We start from the raw sequence: 13,421 nt of genomic DNA, 5'->3' as shown, positions 1-13,421 counted from the left end.
TGAGATTCCAAAGGACTTGTTTTGAGCAAGTTTGAAAGAAGGTGAGATTGTTTATAAATGGTTGGATTTCACTTATGGGACTTCCCAAATACACAAAAACAGGTACAAACAGGTGAGAAAAGCCCTTTGAAAGTGTAGGGTCTGTGACAGATAAAAACATATTTTTCAGATTTACAAAATCATTGTGACCCTCACTTTCGTTTCTTGGGGAAAGATTCTGTTTTGTTATGACAATGTTCTTGACTTTGTAGGATCCACTATTCCCCATTGCCGCAAATAAAATGAAAAAGCAATTTTACAGTTTTTTGTTTTTTTTACAGTTTTGCACCTTTTATTCAAGTATATCACAGCAGTGCATTTGAGAAATACAGTAAGAGATTCCATTCGAAATATAACTTGCACTAAAATGTCACAATAGCAGGCTGTCATGTTTTAAATATTTCAAAATGAACAGCCAAAAGGAAAGACTACTGTAATTTAAGAGTGGCAAAAAAGAGAAACGGTCAGGAAGAACAGGAAACTCTCCCTCTGCATACTGGACTAAATTGTCTCAACTACCAGACAAAAATTGGTTGTTAGTCCAAACTGGCTACCGTCATAAGAAAAGGAATCTATCAATGTATGACATTTAAACTACCCATGTTTTTATTCCCAAACCTGGTTCCAATTCCAAGGTATTTTGGCAACATAACAAAAAGATCTGGCCCTGTTCCTGCACAAGTTCCAGTATGCAACAGTCTCGTCACCACAACAAAATGATTAAAAAAATAAAATAAAATTAAAAAAAGACAGTGGGGAAATAAATAGAAAAGCTGAAAAAAAAAAGATAAGGGGTGCATGTTGTGTTGAACCTGAGAGACCAGTAAACCCTTCGCTTCCTCGGACACCCCCCCGACAACCTGCTACACAAATGCTACGCACTGGCCAGGCTTCCAAAATATATTGGGAAAAAAAAGGGACAAAAGAATGAAGCCAGGTTAATTTAACTACAATAAATACATGAGATGACATCTGTCAAAGCAGAACAATGTGTCACATGGCGCACAAAATGTCTGGAAATTAATTGCAATGAAGAAGCTATGGGAGGGTGTGGGGTGGGGTACGGAGGGTGGTGTGACAGTATTTTAGCTCTTTAAAAAAATACTGCTTGAGTACCGAGTAAACAAGTTGACAACAAATCGCGCTGAGGTAGCTTTGGTTCCTCGCTCTCTGCAGTGGTCTGAACATAGCTTGCATAAGTATGGCCATATTTTTGTATTTGAAGGGGTGGGGGGCTGAGTGGTGTACTTGTGGTGCCTCACAGTGCTCAAGGGTGAGAAAATAAGAGACGCTAAGTTGATCGGGTGGAAATTAAAACCCAAAATGTGATGGGGCACTGCCTAGAACGGTCTGCCAATAACTCGCCAACACAAGGCTAAAAATACATTATAATTATTATGAGCGAATATTAAGGAACGTTTTCTGTACCAGGAGCAACTTGGCATGTCGCATGTGGCCCTTGGAGCGTACATTATGGAACACTTCAAATGCTGCAGGCTGCACTCATTATAAGCACACACATTTAAATTGCCTTGTAAGATGTTTTCAGCACTTCCGATGTTTTACTCCCAAAGCAGCACAGTTCGAATAAGCATGAAAAAAACCCCGCAAAATGTGGAAACCTAAATCAGTTCCAAGTTATCTGCCAAACACACTGGAGCGTCAACAGGATGTACAATTAAAAAAAAACAACTGCCAAGTATACCTAAGACTAGACCGTTTATTATATAAAATGACTTTAGCCGAGGTTAGCGACTTTTAAAGCTCAGGGTATAAAAGTCAATTAAATGGTAATGTTTAATAGTGGTAAATAAATATTTTATTGTTCACTTAATTCTAAGGGCCATCTGTTTTGACAAGCGTACTTTTGAATGGCTTTTTAGACGCATGCCAGTTATTTTGGGTGTTCAGTACATACGATCAAAATCGGTGACATCGAACATCACATGACAAGTCAGCCGCGTTTTAGTGTGAATATAACACGCCCTTTTACTTTGAAAGAAAAGTCAAAAACATTTTTACTCGTCTGGCTCTGGGATTTTTGCACGCCAATCGACAGGTGGCGACACATGACTCCACAAAGTGAGTCTGAGCTTTTCTTCCTGTCACTCGCATTCGCAAATAAGTGTTTCAAAGTAGGATTTACAATGCAATTTTTTTTTGCAGTAATGTTGACCAATGGAGCAAAATCCTTATGGAGTTGATGAACATCAAAACATTATGTCATTTTATTAGATCATAGTAATGTAATTCTCATATCGTAATCTTTAAAAATATTTGATGACTATTTAGTTCATGACTAAAAATATTTTTTTTCTGTTTTCAAAAAATGGTCCTAATTTTATTTATTGTTGTCTTATATTTAGTTCGATACGTCTTCATATAAAGGACTCAGCGGAATGGGCCACTTTTACACCTCGCAGTGTCAATTTAGCCCAAGACACCCTCGTTTATTATCAAATATGTTAAGGCACATGCTAGACACTGCGAGCGACAGACGAGCGACTTGTGCGGCGTCCTCGCTCAGGTAGGGGCCGTGTGGCAAAACGAGGTGGGGAAACGTTCAGACTGCGAACAAAGGTTGGGGCCTCCCAGAAAAACAAACGTAGCGCAATCTGCTAGGACAGGAGCACCAGAAGCGGCGAGCGGACGTCGCCGCCTACGATAACGAACAAACAACAGAGGGGTGTGTAATCTGTTGGCGCACAAGCTTTTCGGCACAGTCGCGGGTAAGCATCCTCAAGGCTGGCTCACATTTTAAACTAATCACCTTGAGGGGGAAAATGGCTGATGCCCATGACTATGGCGCTCCACTTTAGGGCGAGAGTAGCTCAGCGGTGTAGGTCAATGATTCAGAACATTATCTTTCCTCTCGCGGCACCGTGCATTCACACTTCTGCTGGTGAGGCTGTGTGTGTGTTTGTGTATATGTAAAGAGATGCATGCATACCAAGTGTGAGAGCTGTGTTGGCTTTTACTGGTCATCCAAGAAGCAGCATGGCCTACAGGTAGAATAGCACCCAAGTAGCACCCGTCACATTTAGTGTACACGTGTCTGTTGATGTGACACACCTCCTGGGGTTTGGTTGAGTAGAACAGGTCTGGATCTGTCCACGCTTTCCTGAGACGATAGCACCATTGAATGTCTCTATTCCCTACGCCGTCCCAGTTTGAAGAGGATGATGATGATGATGGGCGCCGAATAGGTTGCAGGCTCCTTCGCTCTCAAGCTTGTGTGTCTTTGTGGTCCCGGGGGTGTTTCTCAGGCTCTACCTGAGGAGGTTTGGCGTCACCGTCTCAGAGGAATGTGTCAAAATGCTGGATCCTGTCCTCCATTTCCTGCAACACACACACACAATAATAACAATGTTGGTGTTAAGATGACGGACTTATGCCGGGAAGGCGCCTTTGTGAGCATGATGAATGATGTAAAAGTGATACAGAGCTATGCTGCAGCATCTTTCTGCACCTGAAAGGGGTTTTGTGTTACATGTAAAGAGAGATGGATGACAGCATTCAACAAGATGAATGACTGACTCTGCAATATATGCTACTGCAGTATGCCAAACATTGAGATGAATTGAAATGCATGCCTGGACAACCAGTACATTAGCTGTTTTGCCAATACAAAAAAGACAAAAGGTTGGTCTTTTCTTGTATTTCAGTCAAGTCACTGAATGACTTGTAAATTGCTTCAGCCCAGTGGTTGGGTCTTGGGCGCGGTTGGGTGTTTCATTAGGACAATGACCCCAAACACACGTCAAAAGTGGTAAAGGAATGGCTAAATCAGGCTACAATTAAGGTTTTAGAATAGCCTTCCCAATGTCCTGACTTAAACCCCATTGAGAATATGTGGACAATGCTGAAGAAACAAGTCAATGTCAGAAAACAAACACATTTAACTAAACTGACCGATATATACAGTCGTGGAATTAACACATTATTATGCCAAATTTTTTTTGTGATGCCCCGCTAGATGCATTAAACAATGTAACAAAGTTTTCCAAAATTAATCAACTCTCAAGTTAATGGGAAAAAAATGCCAACATGGCAGGCACTGCCATAGTTATTATTGAAGTCACAAAGTGCATTATTTCTTTAACATGCCTCAAAACAGCAGCTTGGAATTTGGGACATGCTCTCCCTGAGAGAGCATGAGAAGGTTGAGGTGGGGGTCGGGGGAGCAGGGGGTGCCAGGGGGTGTATATTGTGTCGTCCCGGAAGAGTTAGTGCTGCAAGGGACTGGGTATTTGTTTTGATGTGTTTATGTTGTGTTACGGTGCGGATGTTCTCCCGAAATGTGTTTGTCATTCTTGTTTGGTGTGGGTTCACAGTGAGGTGCATATTTGTAACAGTGTCAAAGTTGTTTATACGGCCACCCTCAGTGTGACCTGTATGGCTGTTGAGCAAGTATGCCTTGCATTGACTTGTGTGTAGGAAAAGCCATAGGTATTATGTGACTGGGCCGGCACGCAAAGGCAGTGCCTTTAAGGTTTACTGGCTCTCTGTACTCCTCCCTATGTCCGTGTACACAGCGGCGTTTTTAAAAGTCATAAATTTTACTGTTTTAAACCGATAGATAATTTTGAAACAGATCGTTTCCGAAATTACATTTTAAAGCATTTATTGGCCGATAATCGATAATCTCAAGTTTTCATATATATATATATATATATATATATATATATATACTAAAATAAATACATATTTTAACACCCTGCTATTTTGCACGTTCTCCCACTTAGAAATCATGGGGGGGTCTGAAATTTTCACGGTAGGTGCATGTCCACTGTATGAGAGATAACCTAAAAAGAAAAATCCAGAAATCACAATCTATGATTTTTTAACAATTTATTCGTGTGATACAGCTGAAAATAAGTATTTGAACACCTGTCTATCAGCTACAATTCTGACCCTCAAAGACCTATTATTCCGCTTTTAAAAGTCCTCCTCCACTCCACTGTATTATCCTGAATCAGATGCACCTGTGTGAGGTCGTTAGCTGCATAAAGACACCTGTCCACCCCATACAATCATTAAGACCCAAACATTGAGCATGGCTAAGAGCAAAGAGCGGTCCAAAGACACCAGAGAAAAAATTGTACAACTCCACACGGATGGAAAGAGCGCTCGAGAAACTGCCAAGCAGCTTGGTGAAAAAAGGTCCACTGTTGGAGAAATCATTTGAAAATGGAAGAAGCTAAACATGAGAGTCAATCTCAATCGGAGTGGAGCCCCATGCAAGATATCACCTCGTGGGGTCTCAATGATGCTAAGAATGGTGAGGAATCAGCCCAGGACTACACGGCAGGACTTGGTCAATCACCTGAAAAGAGCTGGGACCACTGTTTCCATGGTCACTGTTGGTAATACACTAAGACGTCATGGTTTGAAATCATGCATGGCACGGAAGGTTCCCTTGCTTAAACCAACAAATGTTAAAGCCCGTATTAAGTTTGCCAATGACCATTTGGATGATCCAGAGGAGTCATGGGAGAAAGTTTTGTGGACAGATGAGACCAAAATTGACCTTTTTGGTCATAATTCCACTATGCGTGTTTGGAGGAAGAAGAATGATGCGTGCCATCCCAAGAACACCATCCCTACTGTGAAGCATGGGGGTGGTAGCATCATGCTTTGTCGGCGTTTTTCTGCTCATGGGACAGGACGACTGTACTGTATTAAGGAGCGGATGACTGCAGCCATGTATTGTGAGATTTTGACCCAAAACCTCCTTCCCTCAGTCAGATCATTGAAGATGAGTCGTGGCTGGATCTTCCAACATGACAATGACCCAAAGCACACAGCCAGGAAAACCAAGAAGTGGCTTCGTAAGAACCATATCAAGGTTCCGGAGTGGCCTAGCCAGTCTCCAGACCTAAATCCAATTGAAAATCCTTGGAGGGAGCTGAAAGTCTTGTGTTACTCAGCGATAGCCCAGAAACCTGACTGATCTAGAGAAGATCTGTGTGGAGGAGTGGGCCAAAATCCCTCCTGCAGTCTGTGCAAACCTGCTGAAGAACTACAGGAAATGTTTGACCTCTGTAATTGCAAACAAAGGCTACTCTACCAAATATTAATGTTGGTGTTCAAATACTTATTTTCAGCTTCATCACACAAATAAATTGTTAAAAAAATCATAGATTGTGATTTCTGGATTCTCCTTTTTAGGTTATCTCTCATAAAGTGGACATGCACCTACTGTGAAAATGTCAGCCCCCCCCATGATTTCTACTAGCAGGGTGTTCAAATGCTTATTTTCTTCACTGGATATATATATATATGATGTCAAAATTTTGTTTTTTCCCCATTGTACTTCTTGCTACTTTCTCAATTTGTGCTGGTGTTTTTTGGAATTTGCCTAGGGCCAATGACAAATGAGTCACAAGGTCACAAATTGCCCCGTACTGTACTTTGAGCATCCCTGCTGTAGAAGCTAACTGTTTATGGCCACTACAGTCCTAGTGCTGTAGTATATTTGTTGATCCTTTGGTCACATGTGGGACGCGAGTCAGCTTGCATCAGCGCTGGAAGTAGTCAAATCACCTGTTCACCTGGCAGGTGTTTCCTTTGTGATAAAGAGGGGATAAACGGGCAAGTGGTTCTTTAGCTGCCGCCTCGTTTAATCATATATTACTGCCTGTGCACGCTGGATTAAAGATGTTCTGAATTTTCTTAAACAGGAGAAAATAAGGCTGACAAACGGTTGTTCTGTGAAGTTTTAGGAAGTAGAGGGTGTTTCCTAAGATATGTAAAAGAGACTGATCTTGAATTTAATTGAAAGATAGATAATCAATTAGCCTTTTGTCTGCATTTGTGTATTGCTGCACCGTGTTGGGACATTCAGGAGTGCAGTTGTCTGTGGCTTCATGTCAATATTTGCCTGTACTTATTTGACTGATTCATGTTTTTCCCCCCTAGTATGTATATACAGTCTTGGTAAAAAGTTGACATACACTTGTGAGGGACATAATGTCATGGCTGTCTTCAACTCTTATCTCTCTCACACACACACACACACACACACACACACACACTCAATGTCACCGTTTAAGACCCCCTCCACCCTCCATCCGCCAGTGCAACGCGACCTAGTACGCATGCGAGGAAAGAAATGTGCCCGTCATAGTTACCACTGACCTGCAAGTGTATTCTTACCCTGTGTTCCAATGTAGTCTATTTCCACATTTCTCTTAACAGTAAACTTTGCTTACCTCACCATTAGCAGCTGTTAGACTGGCCCTATTGCAGTGAATCACACCTGAGCCATCATACATGAATCATATCTTTAATGGACGTGTGAAAAATCCTGAGCCCTGGATCAAACCCAGGACCTTCGTATTGTGAGGCACACGTACTAACCCCTGTTCCACCGTGCTGCCAGTACAAAACTAGACGTTCAGTAATCGCTCGACATACATCGCCAACAATAACTGATAGTCTGTTTTGCCAGTCTAGATGCATTTGCTGTTTTCCATAGTACTCCCTCGTCCACGGGAGCCCGCATTCTTGATGTCTTGCCTTTGACAAATCAGAATCAGGATCAGAAATACCTTAATAATCCCCGTGGGGAAATTAATAAAGTTTTTCGCTTAGTAGAATCCCAGCTGACCTGGACATTCGAAAGTTCTCTTGCCATTCCTCTGGCCATTTCAGGCCTTATCCAAAACCGCCACTCAACAATGCTATGTTCCGTCTGAGATGTTTTGTATCCGAAATAGCTGCAATCGCGTGTTTCGTTCTTTTAAGGTACTCATGTGATTTCCACAAGCGTCTGTTATGAAGTTGGCTGTGGCGTGTTCTTTCTGGCGTCACTTCCTCTCCGAACTCTGTTTGTAAACGATCGATGAGTCCATACAAAGCTAAGAGCCGGATATTCTTTTTTTTTTTTGTCCTGTCCAGCTTCTCAGGCAAATCATATAGTTGATGTAAATGCCCATATCGGCTGTTCAGATTTACTTTACAAAAGAGAAATGTAAGATACTTCTCTTGTTGTCTTATTTGAATGTGACTTTATTAAATGTATTTATATTATCATTTGGTGCAGCCGGGCCGGAGCAGGAGGTGATAGAGCCGGATATTCAAGAAATAAACGGCGCAAATTATCCAAGGAGGGAAACCTTAAACGACGGTTTAGTGTGGCTTAAGCTAACTAAATATTTGTTTAAGGAGTGATCCGGCTTATTGCAGACAGGGCCTAAGAGCCCTTCATTCATTCATTCATTCCACTCTCTCACCTTGGTGGTGGTAAACTACATTTGTAGCCAGAGCTGCCCTGGGGTAGACTGACAGAAACGTGTCTGCCAATTTGCGCCCATGGCCTCTCCAACCACCACCAACATCCATTCACATTCATACACCAGTGTGGGTGGCAATGGGAGCAAGGTGGGTGAAGTGTCTTGCCCAAAGACTCAACGGCAGTGACGAGGATGAACCATTACAGTAAGTTTCTGGACGACCACTCTACCATCTGGGCCATGCCGACCCACGCACAATATTTTTTCTTAAAACGATACAGATAACTTTGTAATTCTCAAGACCAATATCGATAACTTATTTATATCTGTTTTTTGTATTTAGATTCAACTGTAGTTTGTGCACACCTTTAGCAGCAGGCATCTACTTAGTCTTCAAAACAATGTAATTTCGTAATTAAGGTTTGATGTGTTCAAGCACAATGTTTGTTTTCCCTCCTCACAGTATGTTTGCAGAACACTTGGTGCAAGTAGCACGCAAAATGCGTTCCTCTGAAATAGTAAAGAAGGCTCACATGACCAATGTTTTTTTACTATAAAACAATTTGAGCCTTAAAACACTTATTTCTACTCTGTCATGTAAACCAAGGGCTAATACCAATATATTCATTAGAGGTCTGTGATCTGGATAAAGTCTGGTGTTGAAACAATTATTTGCATTTAAATTGAACAAGCAGCTTTAGTGCTATCATGGCTGAGAGTAGGAGTATTTTTGTAATAATATGAAACATAACCAACATCAGCAGCATGCTCGGCTCCATCAGACTACATCTCGCAGCTCCGTTTATAGCACCAATTATGCACTTAGCACATTGGCATTACCCCCGCAGCCATCAACAGACACTCGGACTGCCTACATGCCAAACTCGGCGATGAAAAGTGACATTAACACAAGTTGTAGATTCAGTGTGCAACTCCAGCTAAGATGTGGCTTGTGTTTATAGACACACCTTTGCTTTTCGCACTTGTCCAAGTGTGAAGTCTCTCCCAACGCCCACACAACCAAAGACACTTAATCTTGCAGACATAAAAGCACGAAAGGCAGCAGGATTTGAAGTGGAAGTACCTCTGCATTGTTAAAAAGTCAGTTTTCACCCCAAAGGGTGCATCTGCGCTTAGCATTACAAGACTGAAAAATCTGATAAATTATCTGATTGTTTCTGGTCACCCTCATGGAACAAAGGCTGAATTAATTTGCTCACTAAACGTGTATTCCAGTTATAATCAACCAGTGAGCTCTTATTCCTCGGACCACCCAAACACCCAAAGGATCACTGGTGTCTTTGTGGCAATGAAAGTACGACAAGAGGCAACATTCTGCTCCATTGTGTCCAGATGAAGTTCCCCACAAGCTAGAAAGCCACCAATCCACACAGATAAAAGTCACAGTTGTAGGGCTCAGAGCAATTATTCATGGAGGAAGTGATTTCTGTGCCTGCAGGTATGATGACATTTCAACACAAATGGTCTCAAAAGAAGCAGTCGCCCAGCGGCTAGAATGTTCGCCATTAATCATTTAAACAACACACATCCAAGCTGGGATAAAAAGAAAAGCAAGTAACTAAGGTGGCCGTAAAATGCAACATGTAGTGGGGGACATTTTTATTGTATGACTGCTAAGATAAGCGCCAGTAATCCATTCCTTTTGTGCGTCACAAACATTTATATTTTTTCTTGTTATATTTTTACTCTTCCTCCAAAATGAACCAAAAAAACAATGTGTATTTCATTGGGGTCTGACATTACTTTCTGGTCCCGGGAAAATATTTGTTACGAAATACTGTACTCTTTTATTGTTACGACAATATAGTTGGAACATTAGCAAATATGAGATTTATAAATAAATAAATGATAAACGGGCTGTACTTGTATAGTGCTTTTCTACCTTCAAGGTACTCAAAGCGCTTTGACACTACTTCCACATTTACCCATTCACACACTGATGGAGGGAGCTGCCATGCAAGGCGCTAACCAGCACCCATCAGGAGCAAGGGTGAAGTGTCTTGCTCAGGACACAAAAGACGTGACGAGGTTTGTACTAGGTGGGGATTGAACCGGGGACCCTCGGGTTGCGCACAGCCACTCTCCCACTGCGCCACGCCAATATTAATTGTAGTTAGGGCCCCAAAAGATTAATTGATTAAATCAATTAATTAAATTAGAAACAGGTTTTGATATATGTTTTGCTTCTTCGAATAACTGGTTGATGAGTTCAACTAATGAATTGAGAAAATTGAGACCACATGGAGTGCATAAAATTATGTTCCATGTGAGATAAAATAAACAGTTATGTTCGTTTTACTTGGGACGCAAAGCTACAGCAAGGCATGGGTCAAAGACTGGAAGTCAAAGACTGTCACAAAGCATCTAATTGCTGTCCGGAAAAAAAGGCTAACTGTAATTCCAGGCCTGCACCCACAAGACTACCAATCTGTAGATAAAACCCGCTGGTGTGTGTTGCCGTGTTCAGTGCGCTCAGACGGCACCTCTGGCTTTTAACGAGAAGCAAGAGTGCAGTCCACTCCATCTGCTGAAAGGTCAGCGGCGCTGGTGGAGAACGCTGTGCCCCGCAGAGAATGTGTGCATCACAGTGCGGAGACAAATGCACCGACAAGCTCCATTTACGGCGTACCCACATGCACTCCCGCGACGTGCAATGGTAAGCAAAAACGGCCATTCTCTGTGGATTTACATCTTTACATTTTCTATGAAGCTGCGGAGTGCATTGGTAACAAGTGAAGGTGCCGAACTGGCTGACATTTCTGCTCCAATTTCAGCAGCCGCTACCGCCACCCTGCCTCCCTGTCAGAGGTTCAACCACCTGGTCGACGGCACCCTGACACCGCTGACAGCAGTTACCAGCACTACGCTGCCATCGGTGGACTGCACTGACATCCCCACAGCAGCAGCAAATGACCAGATGGGCTTCTGGGGGGAAATAATATGAGCTCCAATGACTAAAAGCAATATCAAGATGGATGAATAATTTTATTAAACTCACACTGTATGTATTAACGCGTATGGTTTTAAATAGTCATGTTAAAAAGCAAAAATCTAAATTTAACTTCTGATACTGTACATTCTTTTAGCGTCGTGGAACATTAACTGAAATTTTGGATGACTTTTTGGACAAGGTGTCAAAAGGAAAAATCTGACCTTTATTCTTTTTAGAGCATTAATAGTGTCGTTTAACTCTGACACACACGTTTTGGACCAGTCCAACTCGGTTTACACATAAAAAATATTTTAAAATTCAACAAAAGCTTTATTTATTTTTTAAATGTCACCCAAATTAGTTTATTCCAAAAGCCGTGTTTGTTGCATCTTTGTTGTATGATGCTTTATTGTAAAGGATCGATCTCGAGACGGTCGTCTGATAAGTAAAGAGGAGAAACTTTCAGTGATGCTGTACAACCTACAGGTTTAAATATTGTTTCAAAAACATTGGACCAATTCACAGTGTCATGTTGAAAATCACAAACAAAGGATAAAACTGGGGAATATTGTCACACAATCATCAGTCAGTCACTCTGTTACACAGTAATATCCTGCTGTTATCAGATGTATATATATTAGAGATGCGCAGATGGGCAGTTATATCATCCACATCAGCATCACCAAAGTCGTCATCCAACCCGCCATCCACCCGAACCAACATTTTATCAGGACCGTACCCGCCCGCCAAGCGCCCGCTGAAATACATCAGAGGTTGTCCGCCTTTACCACTCACAGAGCTATTTAAACCTGTTTCACAGAGTAATGATGACAATTGGAGCCGCTAACGATCCCGCAAATATGCAATAGCGTTCATCCTGAATACAAGAATATGGGCGTGCTGTGAAGCCATTGCCATAGACACCATCAAAAACATGTACGGACCAATTTTTGGTCCGGCAACATGTTGAGTGCAGCTTCCGCAATTACACGTTCAAGATTGAAAGGCATACTGGGTGATACAGAGTACACTGATGGTTGTGATATAAACAACTTTAACACTTACTAATATGCGCCACGCTGTGAAGCCACACCCAACAAGATTGACAAACACATTATCGGGAGAACATCCTCACAGTAACACAACATAAACGCAACACAACTAATACCCAGAATCCTTTGTATCCGTGACAATACCTGAATATATTTTACACCCCCGCGCCCCCAACCCCTGTTGCTAGCGGGGTGTATAAAATAGTCAGGAATTGTCATGAATACAAAGGATTCTGGGTATTTGTTGTGTTGCATTTATGTTGTGTTACTGTGAGGACGTTCTCCCGAAAAGTGTTCGTCGTTCTTAATTGATGTGGCTTCACAGCATAGCGCATATTACTAAGAGTGTTAAAATTGTTTATATCACAACCATTAGTGTACTCTGTGTCACCCAGTATGCCTTGCAGTCGTGTACGTGTTGCCGGGGAAGCCATACACAACAAGATGCTGGACTGACAAGCAGATCGTACATGTTGTAGTAGGCGACAAAGCAAATGGCTTCATAGCACGCCCTAATACTTATTATCTGGGTGACTACCGGCTGTCATTCAGGAGAATAATAACATCTCTTATTGTCTTATGCTGATAGTATATATTTGTACCATGAATTGATTAACGTGGACCCTGACTTAAACAAGTTGAAAAACTTATTCGGGTGTTATCATTTAGTGGTCAATTGTACGGAATACGTACTGTACTGTGCAATCTACTAATAAAAGTTTTAATCAATCAATCAATCATGCATATGTGACAATAACATCTACGGCTTTTAGAGAGTGCAGTGCACAACTGCGCATACAACAGCTGTAAATATACTCCTCCCCTCTTAACCACGCCCCCTGCCCCCACCCCTCACCTCTCGAAATCTGAGGTCTCAAGGTTGGCAAGTATGCCTGTAAGTAACTTTCAGCATTAATGGTGCCTTCAAAGATGTGTAAGTTACCTTTTGCCTTGGGCACTAATACACCCCCGTACCATCACAGATACTGGCTTTTGAACTTTGCTCCGTGAACAATCTGGATGGCTCTTTTCCTCTTTGGTCTGCAGGACAGGACGTCCATAGTTTCCAAAAACAATTTGAAATGTGGACTCGTCAGACCACAGAACACTTTCCCACTTTTCATCAGTCCATCTTAGATG

General features: G+C 41.9%; 1 protein-coding gene across 2 annotated transcripts in view; it reads right to left on the bottom strand.

The window, feature by feature from the left end:
- Positions 1-293: 293 nt before the first annotated feature.
- The window catches only part of atad2b (ATPase family AAA domain containing 2B), a 131,541-nt gene continuing 118,413 nt past the window's right edge, over positions 294-13,421 (bottom strand). For both annotated transcript variants that reach the window (XM_061901005.1, XM_061901006.1), the window contains exon 28: positions 294-3,378. In XM_061901005.1, coding sequence (XP_061756989.1) covers positions 3,337-3,378 — 42 coding nt within the window. In that variant the 3' untranslated portion in view covers positions 294-3,336. The remainder of the gene's footprint in view (positions 3,379-13,421) is intronic.

Source organism: Nerophis ophidion, linkage group LG05, assembly GCF_033978795.1.
Source record: "Nerophis ophidion isolate RoL-2023_Sa linkage group LG05, RoL_Noph_v1.0, whole genome shotgun sequence".
In the NCBI taxonomy this organism is placed as follows: domain Eukaryota; kingdom Metazoa; phylum Chordata; class Actinopteri; order Syngnathiformes; family Syngnathidae; genus Nerophis; species Nerophis ophidion.
Note: the sequence above shows the minus strand (reverse complement) of the source record. Positions and strands in the feature narration are given on the sequence as shown.